At 43.7% G+C, this 20,943-nt stretch overlaps 1 protein-coding gene across 3 annotated transcripts in view; it reads right to left on the reverse strand.

The window, feature by feature from the left end:
* Positions 1 to 20,943, reverse strand: part of Lrrc42 (leucine rich repeat containing 42) — a 21,097-nt gene continuing 154 nt past the window's right edge. The window contains exons 1-8 of one of the 3 annotated variants that reach the window (XM_021635298.2): positions 20,860 to 20,900; positions 15,298 to 15,784; positions 8,440 to 8,571; positions 6,792 to 6,910; positions 5,593 to 5,681; positions 5,046 to 5,159; positions 1,870 to 1,954; positions 1 to 467 (exon numbers count right to left, since the gene is read on the reverse strand). In XM_021635298.2, coding sequence (XP_021490973.1) covers positions 214 to 467; positions 1,870 to 1,954; positions 5,046 to 5,159; positions 5,593 to 5,681; positions 6,792 to 6,910; positions 8,440 to 8,571; positions 15,298 to 15,770 — 1,266 coding nt within the window. In that variant the 5' untranslated portion in view covers positions 15,771 to 15,784; positions 20,860 to 20,900 and the 3' untranslated portion in view covers positions 1 to 213. Of the gene's footprint in view, positions 468 to 1,869; positions 1,955 to 5,045; positions 5,160 to 5,592; positions 5,682 to 6,791; positions 6,911 to 8,439; positions 8,572 to 15,297; positions 15,785 to 16,520; positions 17,754 to 20,859; positions 20,901 to 20,943 lie in introns of those variants that run through there. The other 2 variants (XM_021635297.2, XM_021635296.2) reach the window with 2 other exon arrangements.

Raw genomic sequence — 20,943 nt, forward strand, 5'->3', positions numbered from 1 at the left:
TGAACGAGAGCAAAAGAGTTTATTTGAAAAAATTACTATGTATTGAAAATATACATTAGAAATTATTACATATGTCCATAGCACTCCCTCCCCACCACAAAAGTAGAAATATCTGCTTGCTATGCTAATGCCATAGATAAATCCAAACCAAAAGAAAATCACCAGCGGTCTCCCCTCTTCTGTGCTGAGGGAACGGTCACCTGTTTGTGTCAGTCAGTAGGAATTCAGCAAATCCCAGTCTTCCACAGACAGACACACACACTTCTGCTTGGCCGACTGCTGTGCACTCTGCTCCTGCTCTGACCCCTCGAAAGCTCTCTTCGTGCTCTTCTTTGACTCTTGGCTCAGTAGTGGCCCATGGCAGTCCGGAGCCTTCTCCCTATAGAACTGGAGTTTTCCAGAAGAGTCCATGTGTGTGTCAGCCAGGAGACATTTCCTAGAGGCTTCTGTGAGAGCTCGCTTCTGATCTGTAAGAATACCAAGGGGCGGGTGAGGAGTTTCCCATGCTTGTGGGCCTGCTGAAGTCTGAGAGACCAGCGAGGCCTATACCAAGGCCCTGGTCTGGACTGGGTGCTGGCGGCAGGGGTGTTGGGTATACTGCCATGGCGGAGGGAAAGGTGGGCGCTTAGTGGGTTCAGGTGAGCCTATCAGATACCTCAAGAATCATGGTCAAATCAAGATCAAACTCAGGCTGCCAGTTTTGCATGGATGGCAAGTACTTTTAACCCGTGAGCCATCTTATCAGCCCACAGAGAAGTCTGTAACTATTAAACAGTAACTTCCTAGTCCCTCCCTCCTTCTGACCACTGCTCCCTCTTGATGAACCTCACAAAGGAACAATCATACTATGGTATATGTCCAGAGAGCAAGTCTGCAAGGTTCATGTGTCAAAACAGTCTTACCTTAAAAAAAAAAAAAGATTAGGGCTAGAGAGATAGCTCAGTGGTTAAGTACTGGCTGCTCTTCCAGAAGACCTGGGTTCAATTCCCAGCACCCACATGGCAGCTCACCACTGTCTGTAACTCCAGGATCCAACACCCTCACATGGACATGCATGTAGGCGAAACACCAATGCACATAAAATAAGTAAGTTATTAAAAAGTTTAAAACACTAGGCGATGGTGGTGCCCGCCTGTAATCCCAGCACTCAGGAGGCAGAGGCAGGTGGATCTCTGTGAGTTTGAGGCCAGCCTGGTCTACAAAGTGAGTCCAAGACAGTCAGGGCTACACAGAGAAACCTTGTCAAGCTTAAAAACCACATATTCACGTGTGTGAATATGTGCATGTGAATGCCGGGGAGGCCAGAGCCGCTGAGTCCCCTAGAATCGGAGTTTTAGGCTGTGATAAGCTACCTGATGTGGCTGCGGTGAACCAAATCCAGGTCCTCTGGAAGAGCAGCACGCTGTCCTAACCACTGAGCCATCTCTCTAGCCCATAATCACTCATACTCCCTTGAACATAAATACTGCATCTGCTTATCCATCTGTCTGTTGAAGGCACCTGGGTTCTACTTCTTCTCTTTTCCTCTAGTGTTTGATTGAATCCAGGGCCTTGGCCATGCGAGGCAACCCAAGATTACTGAACTACACCCTTAGTCCTGCTTCTGCCTGTTGGTGACAATCTTCTGTGCTCTGCTTTCTCTTGTGCCACCACAAGCCTCCTTTGGGAGGAGACAGAACCAAGTAAGTAAGAAAAGTGCCTTTCTGACGGTGGTGCCGCACTGTGCGCTCTGCTGAGAGAGTGGTCTGTCTTAGTGAGCGTAAGGGAGTCAATACCACACAATTAATTTCCCCGCAGAGCCAAGACAGGCCAATTGTTTTAAGAGTGTAGAAACCCACGAGCAAAACCTCCAAAACAAAGGTTTCTCACAGAAGCACTGCGCTGCCTTCCGAGGCTCTGCGCCTTTCCGTTGCCGCACAGCTTCCATGCTCACTCGCTCCCACTGCAGCACGATCTACAAGGAATTTGGAAATAGTTGAGCTCAAACAGAAACTTGCCTTTTTAATCTCAAACTTTTCTCATTCCCCCTTGGTCCCTTTGTGTGTGTGTGTGTGTGTGTGTGTGCGTGTGTGTGTACTAGGAAGGCAAACCCTATACTTCTAAGCTAGTCTTTGCTCCCTTTCCTGAAACACAAACCCACTGACAAATTGTATTTGTAAGAACCAAGTCCACAGAGGAAGACAATGCAGCCAGTTCTGATGAAACCTGATAGGCTAGGGTCAGACAGAAGGGGAGGAGGACCTCCCCTATCAGTGGACTTGGGGAGGGACATAGGGGGAGAAGAGAGAGGGAGGGTGGGACTGGGAGGAGACGAGGGAGGGGACTACAGCCGGGATATATAGTGAATAAATTGTAATAAATAATAAATTTAAAAAAGAATCAAGTTAGACTAGATCCACAAATGTTAGATCTATGTACCTGTACGGTGCAGCCAGTCCACCGCGCCTACTCCTGCCATAAAGCCACGAATCAACTGTATGAACTGCACATCTTTAAACTTAGACACTAAAATCTAAAGTCAGGGTTGCCATGCTTTTCACACATGCCAGAACCTTCTCATGCCCTGAATATCTGTAATAATGCACCGCTCCTGTGTGTGCTGAATGCCCACATTTCTATATCCACACTTTATAAATTTAATTTTACTTATTAGCTACTGCTAATTTCTTTAGAAATTTGACTGCATATAATAAACTATATATGACAGAATGAAAAGTAAACAATCATTTCAACATATCTTGAGTAACAAGGACTTTGCATTTCATATTTCTTACTAATGCAATGCAACAATCACAATGACCATAAAGAAGGAAAAACACTTGTAGGATACAGAGCAATTCAAGCACTAAGACTGTAGACCTAGGGCTAGAGAGATGGATGGCTCAGGGCTTAAGAGCACAGACCGCTCTTAACTATCACATGGTTGCTCATAACAATCAGTAAGGAGATGTGGTGGCCTCTTCTGTGTGCAGGTGAATATGCAGTAACCCTGTATATGTACTAAATAAATGTATCTCTAAAAAAATAAAAATAAAAAGGACCATAGACCTAGCATGGTAGAACACACCTGTAGTTCCAGGCTAACCCATCATGGTGTCCTCCTCCTTCCTTTCTTCTGTCTCCCGTGATTCTCTCTGCCCTCTCCAACCCCAGGAACCTTAGCCATGCTTACACCATTCTGCCCTGCCCAGGTATAGGCCATTCAATTAGCCAATCAGGTAGGTTTACAAAACAAGGCTAGGTGTACCCAGATCTTGAGGGCTAGAAACACACGAGGCCAACCTTTAATACAGACACTGAGAAACCTAAAACCAGGAAAGCAGAGGTGTAAGGAGAAAAAGGGAAGGGAGAAAGAATCAGCTAAGAGAGAAAAACCCATAATAAATGTCACATAAAGCCAAGGAAGGTGAACACTGGGCTACTTGGTAACTTCCAAAGACACTTAAAGTAGAACAGTGGAGGCCAAAACCAGATTGCAAGGGAAGGTAGCAAAGAGGTTCAAGAGCTAAAAACAAATAGAACACAGATGCACTGGGGTCAAGGAACTCACTAGAATAAGGATGACTGACATTTACATAGAGAAAGAATACAAACATCACCACCAGAGGGTGACACTGGGGATGTGGTGGTAAGGAAGCAAGGGAAATATGGTAAGGATAACACAGGAAGCTGAAGGCCTTCAGTCCCTGAAGAGGACTGAAAGAAAAACACAAATAAGCAAGGGCCTACCACTGAAACAAACTGGCATAGGTGTGTACTTTAAAAAGCAGGGAAGTAGAATACAGTTGGAGAAGTAGAGACATTTTGAGACAGAAAAGGAAGTGGGCTCCTGTTAGACAGCCTCTTCAGGGAGGGGTCAGACTGGAGTCCTGTGGAGTTCGGATCAGCAGGAGGCCAGGAAAGCACTCTCTCAGGCCCCGGAGGTCCCAGAAGATGGCAGGAAGCCACATTGCTCCAATCAACTTACTTCAAGGCCACACTGTTAGGTGTTTTGCTTGGTCATTACCAAATTCAGAGAGAAATCCTAGTTTTCTATTTTAAAGATGTAAAAACAAAGACTCAATGTTTCTTCAGTCATATGGCTACTGGGTTTATGAGGCAGAACCCTCAAATCTCAGTCTCTGACTCCATAACCTATGCTTTTTTTCACCATGCCACTTGCTACCAACCTGTAGGAGGTCTCGGCAAGAGCATCCCACATAGGTCCAAGTCCACTAGAGAGATATATCTAGGATGCAACCCTGGCATCCTAGGATGTCCACTCTGCCAATTACTGCATCCTGCTCATCCAGAGCCGGCTCTAAGGGCCTCTGAAACACCTGACACAAGTCTCTCTTCTCATCTACAGGAGGCTGATTCTATCTATATTCAGGCAAGTGCACCATCACACCTTCTGGCTCAGAGCTACAGAGGGACTCAGGACAAAGTCTTCCACGATTCCACCAGGAAACAACACTTAAAAGTGTCTGAAGGGAAAGATGCCCCACACAGGTGAGCTGTATCTACCTGGTACCTTCTGACTTTCTATTCGAGGCTGTACTCTTCAAGCGGGGGAAGGGCTTACGAAGTCAAGAGAAAGCCAAAGGCCAGTTCTTTCACTGGCAAACACCAAGAGAAAGAGAAAGACCAGAGGGACTCCTCACTAAGGCTCTGGAAAAAGAAATGAGCTCCAAAGAAAAGGAAGAGTCAGAGCCAAATCCTTTATAGTGGCACAGCAGTCCGTTCTCTTGGGAGTATAGCACACTATAAAGACAGAGGAGCAGATTTTCTTCTTCTTTGTATAGCAAGCCATAATTTATTTCCTGAATCACTGTGGAGTAGGCATGAGGCCCAGTCTTTCAACCATATCAGGGAAGTATTAAGATCTGATATCCAATATTGCCTCCGTAAGTAGATGGGTTAATAACAGTCTATCACCACTGCAGACTGAGGTGAAGACTACAATTGAGCCAAAAAAGTATCAAAGAGATTAACGCTTACTCAATATATAGTATATAGAATTAAAACGAAAAGTTGTATGAACTGTAGTGAAAAGTCTGGAGTACCTGGTCGGCCCAGCCCTCTGTTTTGCAGTTACTATGATCAAATTCCTTCAAAGGCACTTTGGAGTGAACAAGGCCTATGTGTGTCTGCAGCTTGTCCTTGACGGCTTTGATGTCCTAGAGAAGGAAAAACACCACAGATGTGAATATGTTTCCCAATTCTTATTTGTGTTTAGTAGCAAAGACCACCATAAATGAAGTGTGGTGGTGCATACCTGTAATTCCAACACTCTGGAGACTGAGGCAGGAGAATCATTAATTCCAGAACAGCCTGGGCTATCCAACGAGACCAAAACACCAAACCAGCTGGGCATGGTGACATATGCCTGTGATCCTAGTATTCAGTAAGCTAAGGACTGCAGTAGTTTGAGATCAGCCAGGGCTACAAGGAAAATTCAAGCCCAGGAGAAGCTACATAGTAACACTGTATCCCCAAAAAGCAGAACAGAACAAGACCATCATAAATGTTAACTCTTTCTAAACACAGAATAACAGAAACAGAGTGCCAAATCACAAAGTATGTAAAAATGAAAGAAACCAAAAGCCTTACCTTTAGTCCTGTTCCAGAGATATCTAAGCAGTTTAGTTTTCTAAAAGAAAATAGGTATCCAATTCCAGCATCTGTGATCTCAGGGTTACCTAGACATTGAAAACAGGGCAGCATTCTGTCATAACTGTTGGTAACTCCCCCCAGAGTAAGGTCAGGACAAAACACCCAGGCAGCAAAAGCTATAAAGTACAGGGCGGGTGATCTTCCCATAGTGAATTCAGTATGACGGTCTTATTTTCTCTCTACTTGGAACATGAAGCAGCCACACTAGGTCCTTTACAGCTCCAACTGCCTAGGACGTGGATGAGCAGAAAAATGCACGATCAGGGCCGTTATCCCCAGTAACTCCATTTGGAGCTGCGTGAAACGGTTCGTACTGTTCTGCTCATCACCGTTTCACCCCTGAAGTAAAGACACGTGCTTAGTTTGAGAAGCCTTTCAAGGTACTTACAAGGGCTACCATTGCTCTTACTATCTTGTTTTTTCAGAAGCTGTTCTTACATACTACCTTCTCACATCAGAGAGTGCTGTTTCCGCCATTTCCTCTAGGAACGCTAAGCACAGTGCCAGCCACACAGCAGATGCTCAGGAAGCACTTACTGAAGAGGGGATATCCCTGGGAGGCATGCCAGGGGATTCAGTAATACACTGTACAGAGGCCAAAACCAAGGCTCAAAAGTAAAGCAACTTGCCCATGGGGAAAGAACTGCCCTCTGCCCTTGCTTCTGCAGTTTCCACTCACTGGGACCCAACCCACCTTGCCACAGACTGTGTCACTGGACTCTCTAACTGCTGACTTCCTACTGCTGGAGTCAATAGTCAACAGTACAACACAAAAGTGATATATTCTGCTTATTGGGTAAACATGGATAAAAAGAACGTAGCTGACAGCCACCACAGATCAGAGACGCATAGTAGAGCAAAAATGTCCTTACATATGCCCTTGACATGAAAGTAGGGCCCAGCTGGCTACACGCTGAGTAGCGAGGCAAATCTGAAAGGCCCTTTTTCCCCCATATAGAAAGTGGTGAAAAGCTCCTAAAAGGCAATGCACCAGGAGTCAAGAGCTGCTGGTGTCCATCCGGCCACTAGAGTGCTTCGGCCCCTGGGAAGGTGAGTGTGTGCCTTTTATCCCCTCAAATGAGGGGAATGATGAGCTCAAAGCCATTCTCCCAGACAGTTAACACCCGGTAACTTACAAGACAAGTCTAACAGCGTTAGATTCTCAAGGCCTCTTTTCATCACCCTTACTGGTGCTGTCATTTTCCGAATGCCTGCATCAGATAAGCAATTATCCTTCAAGTGGAGCTGAGTTACACTAGAAACAAAGTCCATAAAAAGTATCACTTAAAAACTGCTTGAGAACATGCTTTGAAACATTTCTCTTAAAACCATATAATATCAACACCTCTAACTATTGTAAAAGTCCACCCAAATTCCACTAAACCCCGTTTCCAACTGTCTTTTTCTGCTGCTGTTCTTGAACTTTTGTCAACTTTTAAAGTAACTTGTGTGTGTAGAGTGTTCTTTCTGAATACATGTCTGTGCACCATGTTTGTGCCTGATGCTTGAGGAGGCTAGGAGAGGGCATAAGACCCCTTGGAACTGGGATTAAAGATGACTGAGTCACCAGGCGGGTGCTGGGAATTAACCCAGGTCCTCTCCAAGAGCAAATGCTCTTAAACACAGAGCCATCTTTCCAGTCCCATTTTTTTTTTTAATTTTTTTATTACACGTGTTTATTTTCTGTGTGTGGACAGCAGGAGGATGCATATGCCATGGTGAATGTGTGAGGAGTCACAGGACAAGCTGTGGGAGTTGGTTCTTTCTCTCTATTTCATTGTTTCTAGGGACTAAACTCAAGTCATCAGGCTTGGTGACAAGTGACTTTATTCAATGACCCAGGTTTCCAGCCCCAATTTTTTATCTCTTGCTATAATAAACTAGGAATGGGGGTTGGAGAAATGGCTCAGAGGTTAAGAACACTGGCTGTTCTTGCAGAGGACCTAGGTTCAATTCCTAACACCCACAATGCTGGCTCACAGCTGTCTGTATCTCCAGTTCCAGGGAATCTGATGCCCTCTTGTGGCCTCAGTGGGCACCAGGAATACATGCAATGCAAAGCATATATGCAGAGAAAATTCATATGCCTAAAACAAAAATTAACAAATAAACTAGGAATGGACAAACAAGAAACAGCATTTTTTTTTTTAAAAGATTTATTTTATTATAGATACAGTGCTCTGCCTGCATGTACACCTGCATGCCAGAAGAGGGCACCAGATTTCATTATAGATGGTTATGAGCCACCATGTGGTTGCTGGCAACTGAACTCAAGACCTCTGGAAGAGCAAGCACTGCTCTTAATCTCTGAGCCGTCTCTCCGGCCCTGAGACAGCATTGTTTTAATCTAATGGTTTTGATTACTACAGGCTAAATAAAGGTTATTTAGAAGCTGTGCATGGTGGTACACACCTTTAATCCCAGCACTGGGGCGGGGGGGGGGGGGGGAGGCAGGTGTAGAGGCTACAGATCTTTCTGAGTTTGAGGCCAGCCTGGTTTACAAATCGAGTTCCAGAACAGCCAGGGCTACACAGAGAAACCCTGTTTCAAAAAACAAACAAAAACAAAAACCACAAAAACCCAACAACAACAAATTTAGGAAAAAGAACGAATCAATTATCTTTCCTAAGAGCTAATCAATCTATATATAAGAAAATAGAGGCTGAAAATATTTTGGAAAACCAATTAGTACATAAGCACAGGGAAGTAAGTGGCATTCCTGAAGATCACCCCACTGCCCACCCTTTTAAAAGTGAACATTGACAATTAACAGTGGGCCAGTACCTGGACAGGGCCTCATTGGTGAGATGCTCCAGGAGTTCATGCTCGTCTCCAAGCTTGCAACAAGAAAGATCCAGGCGGGTCAGCTCCCGGAAAGACTTGATCTCTTCAAGTTTTTCTGCAACCACCAAATACCTGTGCAGGGTGGACAGCAATCAATAGCTTGTCCTCACCTTTTGGAAGTCTGTCTATGATTCTGTGCCGCGGTCAACATGCCTGCATCCCAAAGTACTATGCAGTAAGCACACATCACTGATTGTATCACATGGGTTGGACTAATTAGTAAATACCTCAAAAACCATGTACATGATGGTGGAATAAACATTTCGAATAAATAAAATGTGTGAGCAAAGGCAAGTCACAAGAAAAAAAATTAGTTTGTAATTAGCCAGACTTGGTGCTAGTGCTGGATTTCACCTGAGGATTTCCAAACTCTTCAACATTCTTTTTTTTTTTTTTAAAGGAAGGGCTTTAGCTTTACTCTGTAGTCTAGCCTGGCCTTGAACTTATAAATCTTCTGTCCCTATTACTGGCATGAGCCCCAGCTTTAATCAGCATATGCTCAAAAATATTTCAAAAGCTATCTAGCAGAACACATTTTACGTTGTACCCAGGCTCAAGCTTGGGCACCTGGCCACACCACTGGCTCTGTTACCCTAACTCCCCTGAAAGTATGTGGCAGCATGACTCTCATTTAGATGCCTATTAAGACAAACTAGGAACATAAGTGACTTAATTACATTGGAGCACCTTGCCAAGCTGTCGTCGGGAAGCATCAGGGAGGCCTGTAGAGAGGAAAGGAAATCAAAATGGCCTTCCACAGCCTGGCTCTGTCCTGCCTTCTAGTTGTCCGTCTACTGCTAATGAGGTGGTGGTGGGGATATGAAAGGGATTAAGTGTGACAGAACCAGAACACGAAAGGTTCCTCTGATACAAGGGAAGCCTGACAGGACCTAGAGCATCTACTTCTCACTACTTTCTTCTTGGAGGCCTGCACGTTTCCACAGTAGAAGAATGTGTGAGAGTACAGATCTCTTACCCAGCAGGATCTTAACTGCCAAAAACAGGCTGGATAATCACAAGGGAAGAGTGGGGTGGAACTCTTTCCTTCCTATATCCAACTGAAATTAGCAGTACGTAAACTGACCACTGGCCTATTGGGTGAATGGCTTGAGGTAATAGGACCCTTTTTAAATTGAAAAGTTTAAGCTGCCTGGAGTCAGGGCTCAGCTGAGCACACAATCAAGCACTACTTACCCAGACTGTTGTAGCTCAGTGTAAACACTGCTTTCTACTTTGTGATCACAAAACTCAAGTGTTAGTGGGGACTTAGGGCATTACTGGTAATTAGGGAAAGGAAAACACACATCCTTTGATCAATTACCTAAGGATTTTTAATAATTCTGAAATTAAGGGTGAAGAATACAATACTATGCAATGTGCATTATGGAACTCAAGGCTGAGGACCAATATTCTAGGCACAGACACTAGATGCTGATCTAGGACACAGGTCTCCAGATTATTGTTTGCAGCTTGTCTTCCAAATGACCTTTGAAGGCCCAAAAACAATAGAACACGAACACATTTTAGTGCAAAACAGACCTGAGTTTGAATTCTTTTATTTCACTGTGGAAGGAGAAGCAGAGAGAGACAGAGACAGAGACCGAGAAACAGGTTGGGGAGAGAATGAGAGGAAGCTGGTTCTTTCTTTCCATGTTTATGTGGCCTGCAGGAGTCAAACTCAGGTTTTCAGGCTTGAATCACTGGGAGGTAAGTGCTGTTCTTTACCCACTAAGCCATCCTGCTGGCCCGTCTGTATTCCAACAACTTTAATTACTTGCTCCATCACTTAACCCTTTTGAGCTTCAAGTTTTCCAGCTATAAAACTGCATCTTCCCATACTTTCTTTCCAGAATTTAGAAAAACAAGCATGCCAGGCATGATGGCACACACCTGTGATCCCACCCAGTACTGGGGGAGGTAGAGGCAGGTAGATATCTGTGAGTTCAAGGCCGGCCTGGTCTACAAAGTTAGTCCAGGACAGCCAAGGCTACACAGAGAAACCCTGTCTCAAAAAGCCATAAGAAAGAAAGAAAACCAAGCCTTTACGAAGCATATGGCGCCTATGGACCACCCTTTAAAGAGTGGTGATTAATAAATACTATTTCATTGGCATGGGGTGATATTTTAAGGAGAACATACTTGCTCTCTGTGACCGCCAAGGATTACAAGGCAAGGGAGTACAGTTTTCTCTAGCTGGAGCCTAGCTGTGAAGACACTGGCTACTCCTGTTGGCAGGCAGCTTCGGGGCCTGACAGCCAGACCACAGGTGCTCTCACCAGCCTGCTTCTCTTATTTTCAGTTATTCTCTCAAGCCCTTCCCTCTGGCCTGCCCCCTTTTGTGTTGGTTAAGCCTCTGCTGCAGCAGCTTGAGGTTGCCAGCTCATCCCACTGCTGAGTTGAGTAGTCAAAAGAGAAGGTTTCTGTCACAACTGAAAATTCGCTTGTACCTGTACAAATATGCAAAGTTTGGAAATACTTAACAAAATACAATCCAAAAGACTGTTGAAAATGTTCCCTGTATTTTATTATAAACATACTATACAATCATAAGGTAAATGGGGGAGGGATTAAGAAACTACAGAAAACCGGGTGGTGGTGGTGGTGCCTTTAATCCCAGAGGCAGGTGGATCTCTGAGTCCCAGGGGAGCCTAGTCTACAGAGTGAGCTCAAAGACAGTCAAGGCCACATGGAAATACCGTCTCACAAAGCAAAACAAATGGCTAGATTCTATGGCGATATCATTGTCTCAACAACAGTGTATTTTAAGCCTGGTGGAGGTGGTGAAAGCCTTTAGCTCCAGCACTCAGGAGGCAAAGGCAGGTGGATCTTTGAGTTCTAGTTCCAGGACAGCTATGGCTACACAGAGAGACCCTGTCTCACAAAACAAAACAAAAACAAACCCAACCAAAAACCTACAAAGTACAAAGAAAAAAATAAAACTAATTGCAACCTTCCCTTATAAACATTAGAAGATTTATTTTTTTTCTTTCAACAATATACAAAAATATTTCTAAAACAAAATTTAGGGTTAAATGAAAAAAAAAAAAGCCATCCCAAAGTACCTTGAATGTAATGACTACTCACATGAAAATATTGTTTTAAAAAAATGGGATCTGGCCAGTAAGATGGCCCTGTGGGTAAAATACTTCCCATTCAGGTCTCATGACTGGAGTTCAATCCCTAATATCTACATGAACAAGAGAAAGAACTAAATCCACAAAGTTGCTCTCTAACCTTCATGTGTGTTATAGAGTGAGTTCCAGGACAGTGAAGGCTACACAAAAAAGCCCGGTTTAATAACAAATTCTCTAGCTTTCAGCTTCACACTGCTACAAAAACAATGTTATCAAATTAGAATGAATAGATTTTTAAGAAATTATTATTATTTGGAGGTTTTTTTTGTTTGCTTGTTTTTTGAGATGGTGGTCTCACTATGTAGTGCTGGCTGTTCTGGAACTCTCTATGTAGACTAGGCTAGGCTCGGTCTCACAGAGATCTGGCTGTCTCTTCGACCTGAATGTTGGGATTAAAGGTGTGCACCACCACACCCAGTTTAAAAGTTATTTTTAAGCTAAGTCCTCACTGTACCACCAAGCTGGCCATGAACTGCTGGGCCTTCTGCCTCAGCCTTGTGAGTGCTTGGACTGCAGCCATCATGAGTGAGCTCACAAGAGAGGTTCTTTCTTCTACCGAGTTTCAGCTCCTGTCTTTTCCTGAAGCCCAGGGATAAAGAGAGAAATAAGAAGGCTGACTCCCCTCACTGTGTAGCTTCATTTGCAAGCGCCACCTTCTTGGAGCCCAGATTTCCCCTGTAAGATGGATGCATGCTGCTTTATGGGCTGATCACCAGGCCTGCTGAAATAGTCTCAGTAAGCAGAATTATGAGCCAAGCATGGTGACACACTCAGTCAGAGAACAGGAGGGAGGATTAGCCATGAGTGTGAGGCCAATCTGACTTACAGTGAGTGATAGGCAAGCACAGCTGCATAGTGAGACCTTGTCTCAAAAAACCTAAGCAAACAAACAAACAAAGTGAACTCTGGGTAGGACAAACCTTGTGGCTCTCAATACACACTGCCAAAGTACTTTCCAGAAATGTTACGCTCATGTATGATTTTGGTACTGGAGCTGTTACATTATTGTTACATAACTGGAGCTGTTATGCTTATCAAATGTGAATTAAAGTGTTATTATCACAATCTACCCAATCAGACTACAGAATAATAGGGAGAAATACCTGTTTTCAAAAGTTTAGGGAATTTTCAAATTTCCTAATTTTCTAAATTTCCTAAATTTTCAAAAGCATAGGAAATATTAGACTGTAAAGATAAATGGAAAAAGTAGGAAAGTAGAATACCAGTTATAGAGCATACACTCTCAAATGAATAAAAGTGTGTATCTGAACATTACTGCTGTGGTAGGATTGTAAAATTTTTAATTTTAGTTTTATATATGGTAAGACTGTAAAATTTTTAATTTTAGTTTTATATATTTCCAAATATGGAGTTTTTATACACAATTCTGATTTTCACCTTTCTACTTTTCTACAACATAAATAACTCGGAATAAAGCAAAGGAGTGAGGCAGGGCAAAGCGGCCTATGCCTCCAACTGCACCCAGGAAGCTGAGGCAGGAGGCTGGCAATGCAGCCTGTGCTAGAACAAGATCCTACCAAGGGAGAAAGAAATAAGGGAGGAGGAGGGAGAGAATATGGAAAATTGGCTTTGTCACTCAGCAAGATAAGTGTTTTCCTTTCACTGGCTGCAGTCCCACGTAGGTCATAGCACAGACAGCTTTCAGGAAAAGCCTGCTTTGTGCAAGTACAAGGTTCTGCTCTAGGTGCCCACAGGCCTTGTCTTTTTAAAGTAACATATGTGACCAGACTGAGGGTGAGATCATTAACTCCACGAACCAATTAAATAAAGACTAGTTATGCTTTTTTCATGTTTTATGAGGTTTTTGCTTGTTTTTCTTCGAGATAGGATTTCTCTGTGTAGCCCTGGCTGCTTTGTAGAGCAGGCTGGCCTTGAACTCAGAGATCTGCCTGCCCCTGCCTCCTGAGTGCCGAGATTAGAGGAGTGCACCACCACCACCTGGCTGTTGGTCTCATTTTACAGGTGATACTTATCATTCATCTTCACGTGAACTGATAGTTGGGGAACGTGGCTCAGATAGAAACTTAACCAGCATGCACGAGGTCCAGGGTTGGATCTTTACTATCACACACACAAAAATATGAATTAATAGCAAACTGCCTTTTAATCATAAAAAAGTTCAGATGGTAAATTATAAAACTGATTACAAATGATTTTCAAATTATGTGAAGAAAGAAAGGTACATATGTATGTAGTCACCTACATTTACAGTTTGACAAACTGGAAAGGCACAAAAATATGTAAATGTTCAGAGTATCTCTAGAACTATCAAAAAAATATAGTGGTTGATCTCTTGGAGAGAAAACAGGAGACAGGAGGGATGTTATACTCTTCTGTGTTTGAACTGTTTGCCAGGGTCATTTAAAAGTAGTAGATGTTCTCAAAGTTTCTTAAATGATAGTGAAATAATTTAAATAAGTACATAAAAGTATACAAGGAAAGACAAATCAGTCACAAAAGAAAAGCATATTTTGTAAGGAGACAGGCCTAGGTGTTGGGAACTTATCTGAGCATTCCCAGACTTCAGGATGTTTGAAATTTTAATCATGCTTCCTCCCCAATCCCACCCCACACAAGCTTTCTCTGTGCAGCCTTGGCTGTCCAGGACTCATTTGTAGACCAGGCTAGCCTGGAGCTCACAGAGATCTGCCTGCCTCTGTCTCCTAGTGTGCTAGGATTACAAGGGTGCACCACTGTTCCCGGCTTAATCGTGCATTTTTTTATATTACTCTTAAATATAACAGTTAATATCTGATGTTTCTAAAAGTAAAACCGGACCAAGAATTCTGAGTACTGATCTTCATATTCCCAAGGCTACACCAAGAAATATTTGGCAGGTCATATACCTTGTCTTTCCTGTAGTCTCTCTTTTATATTTTTTTAGATTTATTTACTATGTATACAGTGTTCTGTCCGCATGTATGCCTGCATGCCAGAATTGAGCACCAGATCTCATAATAGATGATTATGAGCCACTGTGTGGTTGCTGGGAATTGAACTCAGGACCTTTGGAACAATCAGTGTTCTTAACCTCTGAGGTATCTCTCCAGCCCTATTGTATTATGACAAAAGTTGATTCCAAGGGAGCATGATGGTATACACCTGAACGTAAAAAGTCAAGGAGGAGAACAGTTTATACCCAATTTTTTGTTTGTTTGTTTGTTTTGGGACAGGGTTTCTTTGTGTAGCCTTAGCTGTCCTGGAACTTGCTCTGTAGACCAGGCTAGCCTCCAACTAACAGATCCACCTGCCTCTGCCTAACAAGCACTGGGATTAAAGGCGAGCACCCATCACCTGGTAAGCCCAGCTGTTCTCTATCAGCCTGGGCAATAAAGAAAGACCATACATATCTCAAAGAGAGAGAAAAAAAAGGAAAGATACAAGTTGGTTTCCAAGTATCTTTATCTGCTGGAAAAACTGTGGTGGCCAACCTAATCCTTACAGAACATTTCAGAATAAGGCTAAGCGTTGTCTAGGAGATGAGGAGAGAAAGACAGTCATTGACTTCCCACCTCCCTGAAAATGTGAAGTAACTTTAAATGTGAAGTTCGAAATTAAAAGTACTGTCTGATGCTATGAGCCCACTAAGTCCTGGGACTTGACAGGATAAACATATCCACCAAGTACTTATGACAATACCCACCTGTTTCGCAAGCACAGCGAGCAAAGCACCAGACTTCCATAGGCCTCAGTGAATTTCTGTAGAGCCCTGAGCCCTGCACCTGGCTCTGTGAATTTCTGTCTTGCTTCAGCAGCAGAGAACAGCTTCTCAGCAATCTGCTCAGGAAAGCCAATAAGGGAATCAACATGATCCACATTGTCAGAGATGAAGCCCAGCACCAGGCTGAAGAGCGACTTGGCAGAGTAGCGCAGATTCCCCTCTCGGGTGTAGGTGAAGATGAAGTGATCAGTCTTCTCTTTCTGTGCGGTGTCATCTTCCCTGTTCATGCACAGCTCCACGGAAAAGCCTTTGGGAAAGAGTCTGAAAGGCCGTGGCTTCTGCAGGCTGTTCTTAACACCATCCAGAGCCAGATTGACCATGTGCAGCTGCCCATTTTCTCGAACGTAGATGGGCCCTGGATCCAGGTGGGATTCCGAGTTGAGGTAGTAAGCCATCGCCTCGGTTGCAACTGTAAAAGCAAGGTGCACAGAGACAAATCTAACTCAAACGTCATCTGCAATATGCACTTCACTCTGCTGTACCCACAGTTTTATGATCCTACCACTATGAGGAAAGTTACTGAAAACTTTGTCACTCTGAGGCTGCCCCACTGTTTCTACCTAAAGTGCCTCTTGCAGTCTTCTCACCAATCTAGTAATCTATTCATTTCAGAACTTTGAGCTCAAATTTCACTTCTAAAATTCACCCAGAAGTTACCAAAAACACCAGCAATAATTCTTTTGGAAGTAAATTCACAGCAGCACAATTTACATTAGCAAAGCAGTGAGGAACATCCTAAATGCCCAGCATTAGAGTGTTAGTAAATAAAGTATACACTTCCATTTCATTCGATGTTATGAACTCACTGCAATTCTGGAATTAAAAAAACATTTACACACAGAAAAAAGATAGAAATATGGAACTTCCCTGCTAGTCTGGCACCTTCCACACATCTCTTTGGGGCATTTGGCTCACTGTCCTACTGATTTGCTTCTGGGCCTGTCTTTGCTGCCTTGCACACAGAGAGAAAGACCACATTTAATTCATCCAGACTCCTTATCGGGACTCTGGCACAGTACAGTCCCTGGGGAGAAGTCATGGAACGAGCTTACTAGTTCCATAAGCCTTAGGTAAACCACAAGCAAAAGGATGTCTTGAGTGTACAAATAAAGGCCTGTATACCAAAGGCTGAATAAAGTCCTTACCTAGAGTGTCAGGTCTGTTCAGGTTCTGTTAGAGAGCACTCTGACATAAGTCAAAGAAACAAAAAGCAGTCCGGTTTTTCTTCAGTCATGATGGTGACATTATGCATCCAAGAATTAATTGTAATAAATACTTATTTTCTTGGGTAACTGAGATTTCAAATTACATGAGAAACTGTTATGTTAAATAAAGGGAAGGCATCTGTTTATGATTTCTACAATAAGAAAGGGAGGGAGTGTGAATTTTAATACAACACAGGCCTGTAATAATATTTCTAAAGAACTCTGAAATTATCCCTCCAAGATTGCTTGACTTTTAAAGTCTATCAACTCAGCTTTTGTATCAATACCTACAATGTGGCCCTGAAGCCACTTACAAGTGTCAGCAAACAATTAAGTCAGTGACAAAAATGCTGAGTCTCTGGAGATCAAACAATGATCCTGTTTGTGGCAATCACTACTATCCATTTTTCTCCCGAGAATAATTATGTGTATAAAGAACCTTAGAAAAGAGGGCCCAGCCTTGCCCTGGAGCCTCTCCCTTTCCGGCTCATCTACTATGGCCTACTCTGTGCCCTTGCCAATACTACATGGGTAAACTGCCACTCACTGACTCCCCTGGAACCGGCTCGGTTTACTGCCTTTGGTGGTTCTGCCCGACCTAGCTACTTCCTGTCCATCATTAACATTCAGTTCAACCATCACTCAACAGTCTCCTGGGAAACTTCTCCAGCCCCTGTACCAGTCCATGCCTGTCTGCTTTTCCCAGGGCACCCACGGTTTCCTTCTACACAACACTTAGCACTGGTTACTATATTCCGTTGTTACTGTACCTAAAACTGAGTTCTTTGAAGGCAAAGCACTTGATTTACCTCTTTCTCAGGCCTAACATGGTGCTGAGTACTCAATTACCACTCAACAGATAACCACTCAACAGATATGTGCTGAACTGAATGAGACCTCAAAGGGGCAGATTTAGTGCTGAGCTGAAGGCCTGCTGATACTGTTGCTAAGAGCCAGCTCCTCTTCCAGGCAACAGCTGCAGGCTCCTCCCCCACTTGTCAGACCCTTCTGCAGGTGGTAGAAGCACAGCAGATGTTGGGGCTGTATTGCTACTGGTAGTACCAGGGGAGAAAAACAACACAACTAAAGTAAAAACCAGTTTTTGTTTTGTTTTTTAAAGTCTTGCCAGCTCTTACACTCCATACTTCTCTTGCCAGCATTCAGGGTCTGCTGCTAAAGAGATGCAACCTCCCCACCCCCTTGCTCTAAGTGTTTCTTTCAGCAGGGGCAAGTATTTGGCCCCTTCAGCCTCACAAACCTTAATCCTAACCAGGAAAAAAAGAAAAGATCCTTTGATCTTTAAGACTAGACCTTCAGAGCCTACTCTACCTAGATAGCAAAAAGATGATACTAGGTATGGTCCTAAAAAGAAGTTATTTGATACAGAAACAAACAAACAAACAAACAAACAAACAAAACAAATGAGTGAACGAAGGAAAGAAAATAATTTTAAAACAATCATTATCATCATTTTAGAGTGGCCTGAAACTTATTATGTAGTCCAGGCCAGCTTCAAACTCTCAGTGATCCTTCAACCACAGCTTTCCAAGTGCTGGGATTACAGCCATAAACTACCTGCCTAGCCTTAATGATTTAACTGTAACAGCGGAAAGGCAAATCCTATGGAAGATAATGTGTCTTCATGGACCAACACACCATAATGATGACAAGAAGAAAGAAAAGAAAGATGAAAACCCAGTTTCTACATATATGCACTGCTCTTAATCCTCATCTCTAACAATAACCTTCCACAAACTTTGGAGTGAAATGGAATGAATGGATGACAACTTCTCACGAAAATTAGAAGTGTGATTCCATCCAGCAGAGGGCACAAGTACGTTGGGACCAGAGTTCAGATGTTAATGCCTTACTCTGCCCCAAATCCTGGCAGCTTTACCTTCCTAAATGATGAAAAAATTCAATATTTCCTTAAGAGTAAATCTCCATCATTTGTTCAGGCAGTAATCCAAGGCTTTGCCATCATTCAATTCAGTCATTTGAAGAACTGCTCTTCGTTTAGGGAATCATGGTAACTTCTTTTTTTTTTTTAAACATCCTGCATTCTCCCAAATGAGGTACTTCCTGAAGTTTGTGAGGCACTATAAAAATGATCTAAGGATTAAATGGAGTTCTGAACTTTCAACTTTAAGAACCATGAAGCGTAAGGCTTCTACACTGGCTATTGCTTGCCTCTCACTACTGTTCCCGCTGGCCTACTACAAACTGACCCCCTAAAAGACAGAGCCTTTTCTTTTTGAGGAGTGCTCACTCAAACTGAAGAGCTAAGCTAACAGGTATCCCCAACAACACTTAACAGTGACAGGCAGAGTGTGCTGGGTCTTCCAGCCCACTGAGGAGAAGCAGATAGGTCTGTGGCCTCCCTAACAGCATAAAAAAGTATGATACAATAGTGCATTTACCACTGCACTATTGTAATGAACTATTGTAACTTCATTTTTTAATGAAAAAAAAAGTACCATTGCATTAATGAGGCTAAGATTAGCACAAAGCATATTATTTCTTCAAATAAATAAAACATAAAGTTGGTCTGTTAAAAGTTCAGTTCTTTATAGCTTATTTAAGTAAGAGACAAGATAAAATAATTGATAACTAAACATGACAGTTTTTTAAACCCTGAAGCCAGTTTCCAAGCAAAAAGCATAATAATTATCCCAGTCAGGTGAAATGAGGGGAGAGAAGGCAACAGGATAACAGTGCTAAAACTGTGAGCTGAGCTTATATTAATTTGAAGAAGAAAAAAAAACCCACAAAATCAAAAAGAACAACTAACCTTAGTAAATAATTATAAATAAATAAAGAATAATAAATAGACCAAAGTAATGATCAGTGTCAATGACACAATGTTCAATGTGATTGAAAGCTACCATTTATTATGTACCTATCAGCCGGCAAGCACTATTCGGTACAACATAAAATGATGTCATGCAACCACCGCTCCTATGAGGTCAGTATTGCCACTTAATGGCTGAAGAGGCTCAGAGAAATGAAGTAACACAACTACCAAGTGACACAGCCTGAAGACGATCACAGGGCTGTATTAAGTCCAAAGCACAAGACCCTTCCACTTGCATGATGCTGTATCTCAAGCATAAAAATGTGACACGAACCTTAAAAACATTTTACAAACACTCAGAATTAATCTCACTGGCCATTTAATCTCTCTGGTACTCACACGTTGGCTCAAGCTGGGGGTTAAGAGGGCAGGGAATATAGTAAAAAGCCAAAGAGTGGCCATCTGAGTGGGTGGAAACAGAACCAGGGCTGACTTAAGGACAAGGCGTTCCTCCTTCACTCTGCCAGGGCAGAGATCCGCCATATCCACACCCCAGGAAAACATCTGTCAGCTCACGACCTTCATCTCAACACCGCAGACACCTTCGGTTTATTTGAAAAGGTTGTGGTTTTTAAAGACTCTTTCCTAACGCAGAAATCCGAACAGAAAGTAGTTCTAAACTATCTCTCACCAACTAGCAATCCCCCTTCATTGTTCTGTGTCACCGCCATTATTCAATTTCCCACTACTTCTTTTTTTCCCCCCCTAACTTGCACTTCCCTACCTGCCTTCTCCCCCGGACTGCAGAAACTCCCGTCATATCCAGGCCCCTACTTTCTCCGAGAGCGAACTAATCATCTCTCCCACACCTTGACGGTTTTACCCACTCAACAGCTTTTCATACGAGAAAAAAAAAAAAAAATCCCCATCCCCCAAATCCTAACCTTCCCCATTCACCACTCCCAAAATCTCCTGACCCTCTCCCTCGCCTCGGACTCTTCTGTGCCCCCCAAACCTCGCCCCCCGCCCCGCCCCGCTCCTTCAGACTCAATCCCACCTCCACCTGCCTCCAGGCGACCCCATCCTCCTCCTCCCACCACTGAGGCTCCTCTCGGCACCCCAGTCTCTCCACCTCTTCCCTCAACCTTCGGAGCCCCCTTTCTCCACGCCTCACTCTCCCCCCAACTTCACAGCCCGCAGCCTCAACTTCTTTCTTCCCTGCCCCCCCAGCCTCCCCTGCCCCCCATTCCAACACTAGCTCCTTTCCTCCCTTGCACCCCTCGACCCCTTTTCCTTCCCCCCCTTCCCCAGCACTCCCACCCAGGCCGCTCCCCAAGTCCACCCCAGCCCACTCCGCTCCCGCCCAGAACCCCGATTCCCAAACACGCCCTCAGCCCGAGCCCGCACGCCGCCGACCCCACCCCAAAGCCCACCTCAGACGCCCCAACCTCTCCATCCCCGCTCCCCTCCCTCCGCAAGCCCTACCTCGTCCCAAGGGCCTTCCCCTCCCCCAGCCCCTCACACCCCGCCCCCGCCCCCACGCGCTGCCCGAGGCTCGGCGAGCGGCCC

The sequence above is a fragment of the Meriones unguiculatus genome, chromosome 12 (assembly GCF_030254825.1).
Source record: "Meriones unguiculatus strain TT.TT164.6M chromosome 12, Bangor_MerUng_6.1, whole genome shotgun sequence".
Lineage (NCBI taxonomy): Eukaryota > Metazoa > Chordata > Mammalia > Rodentia > Muridae > Meriones > Meriones unguiculatus.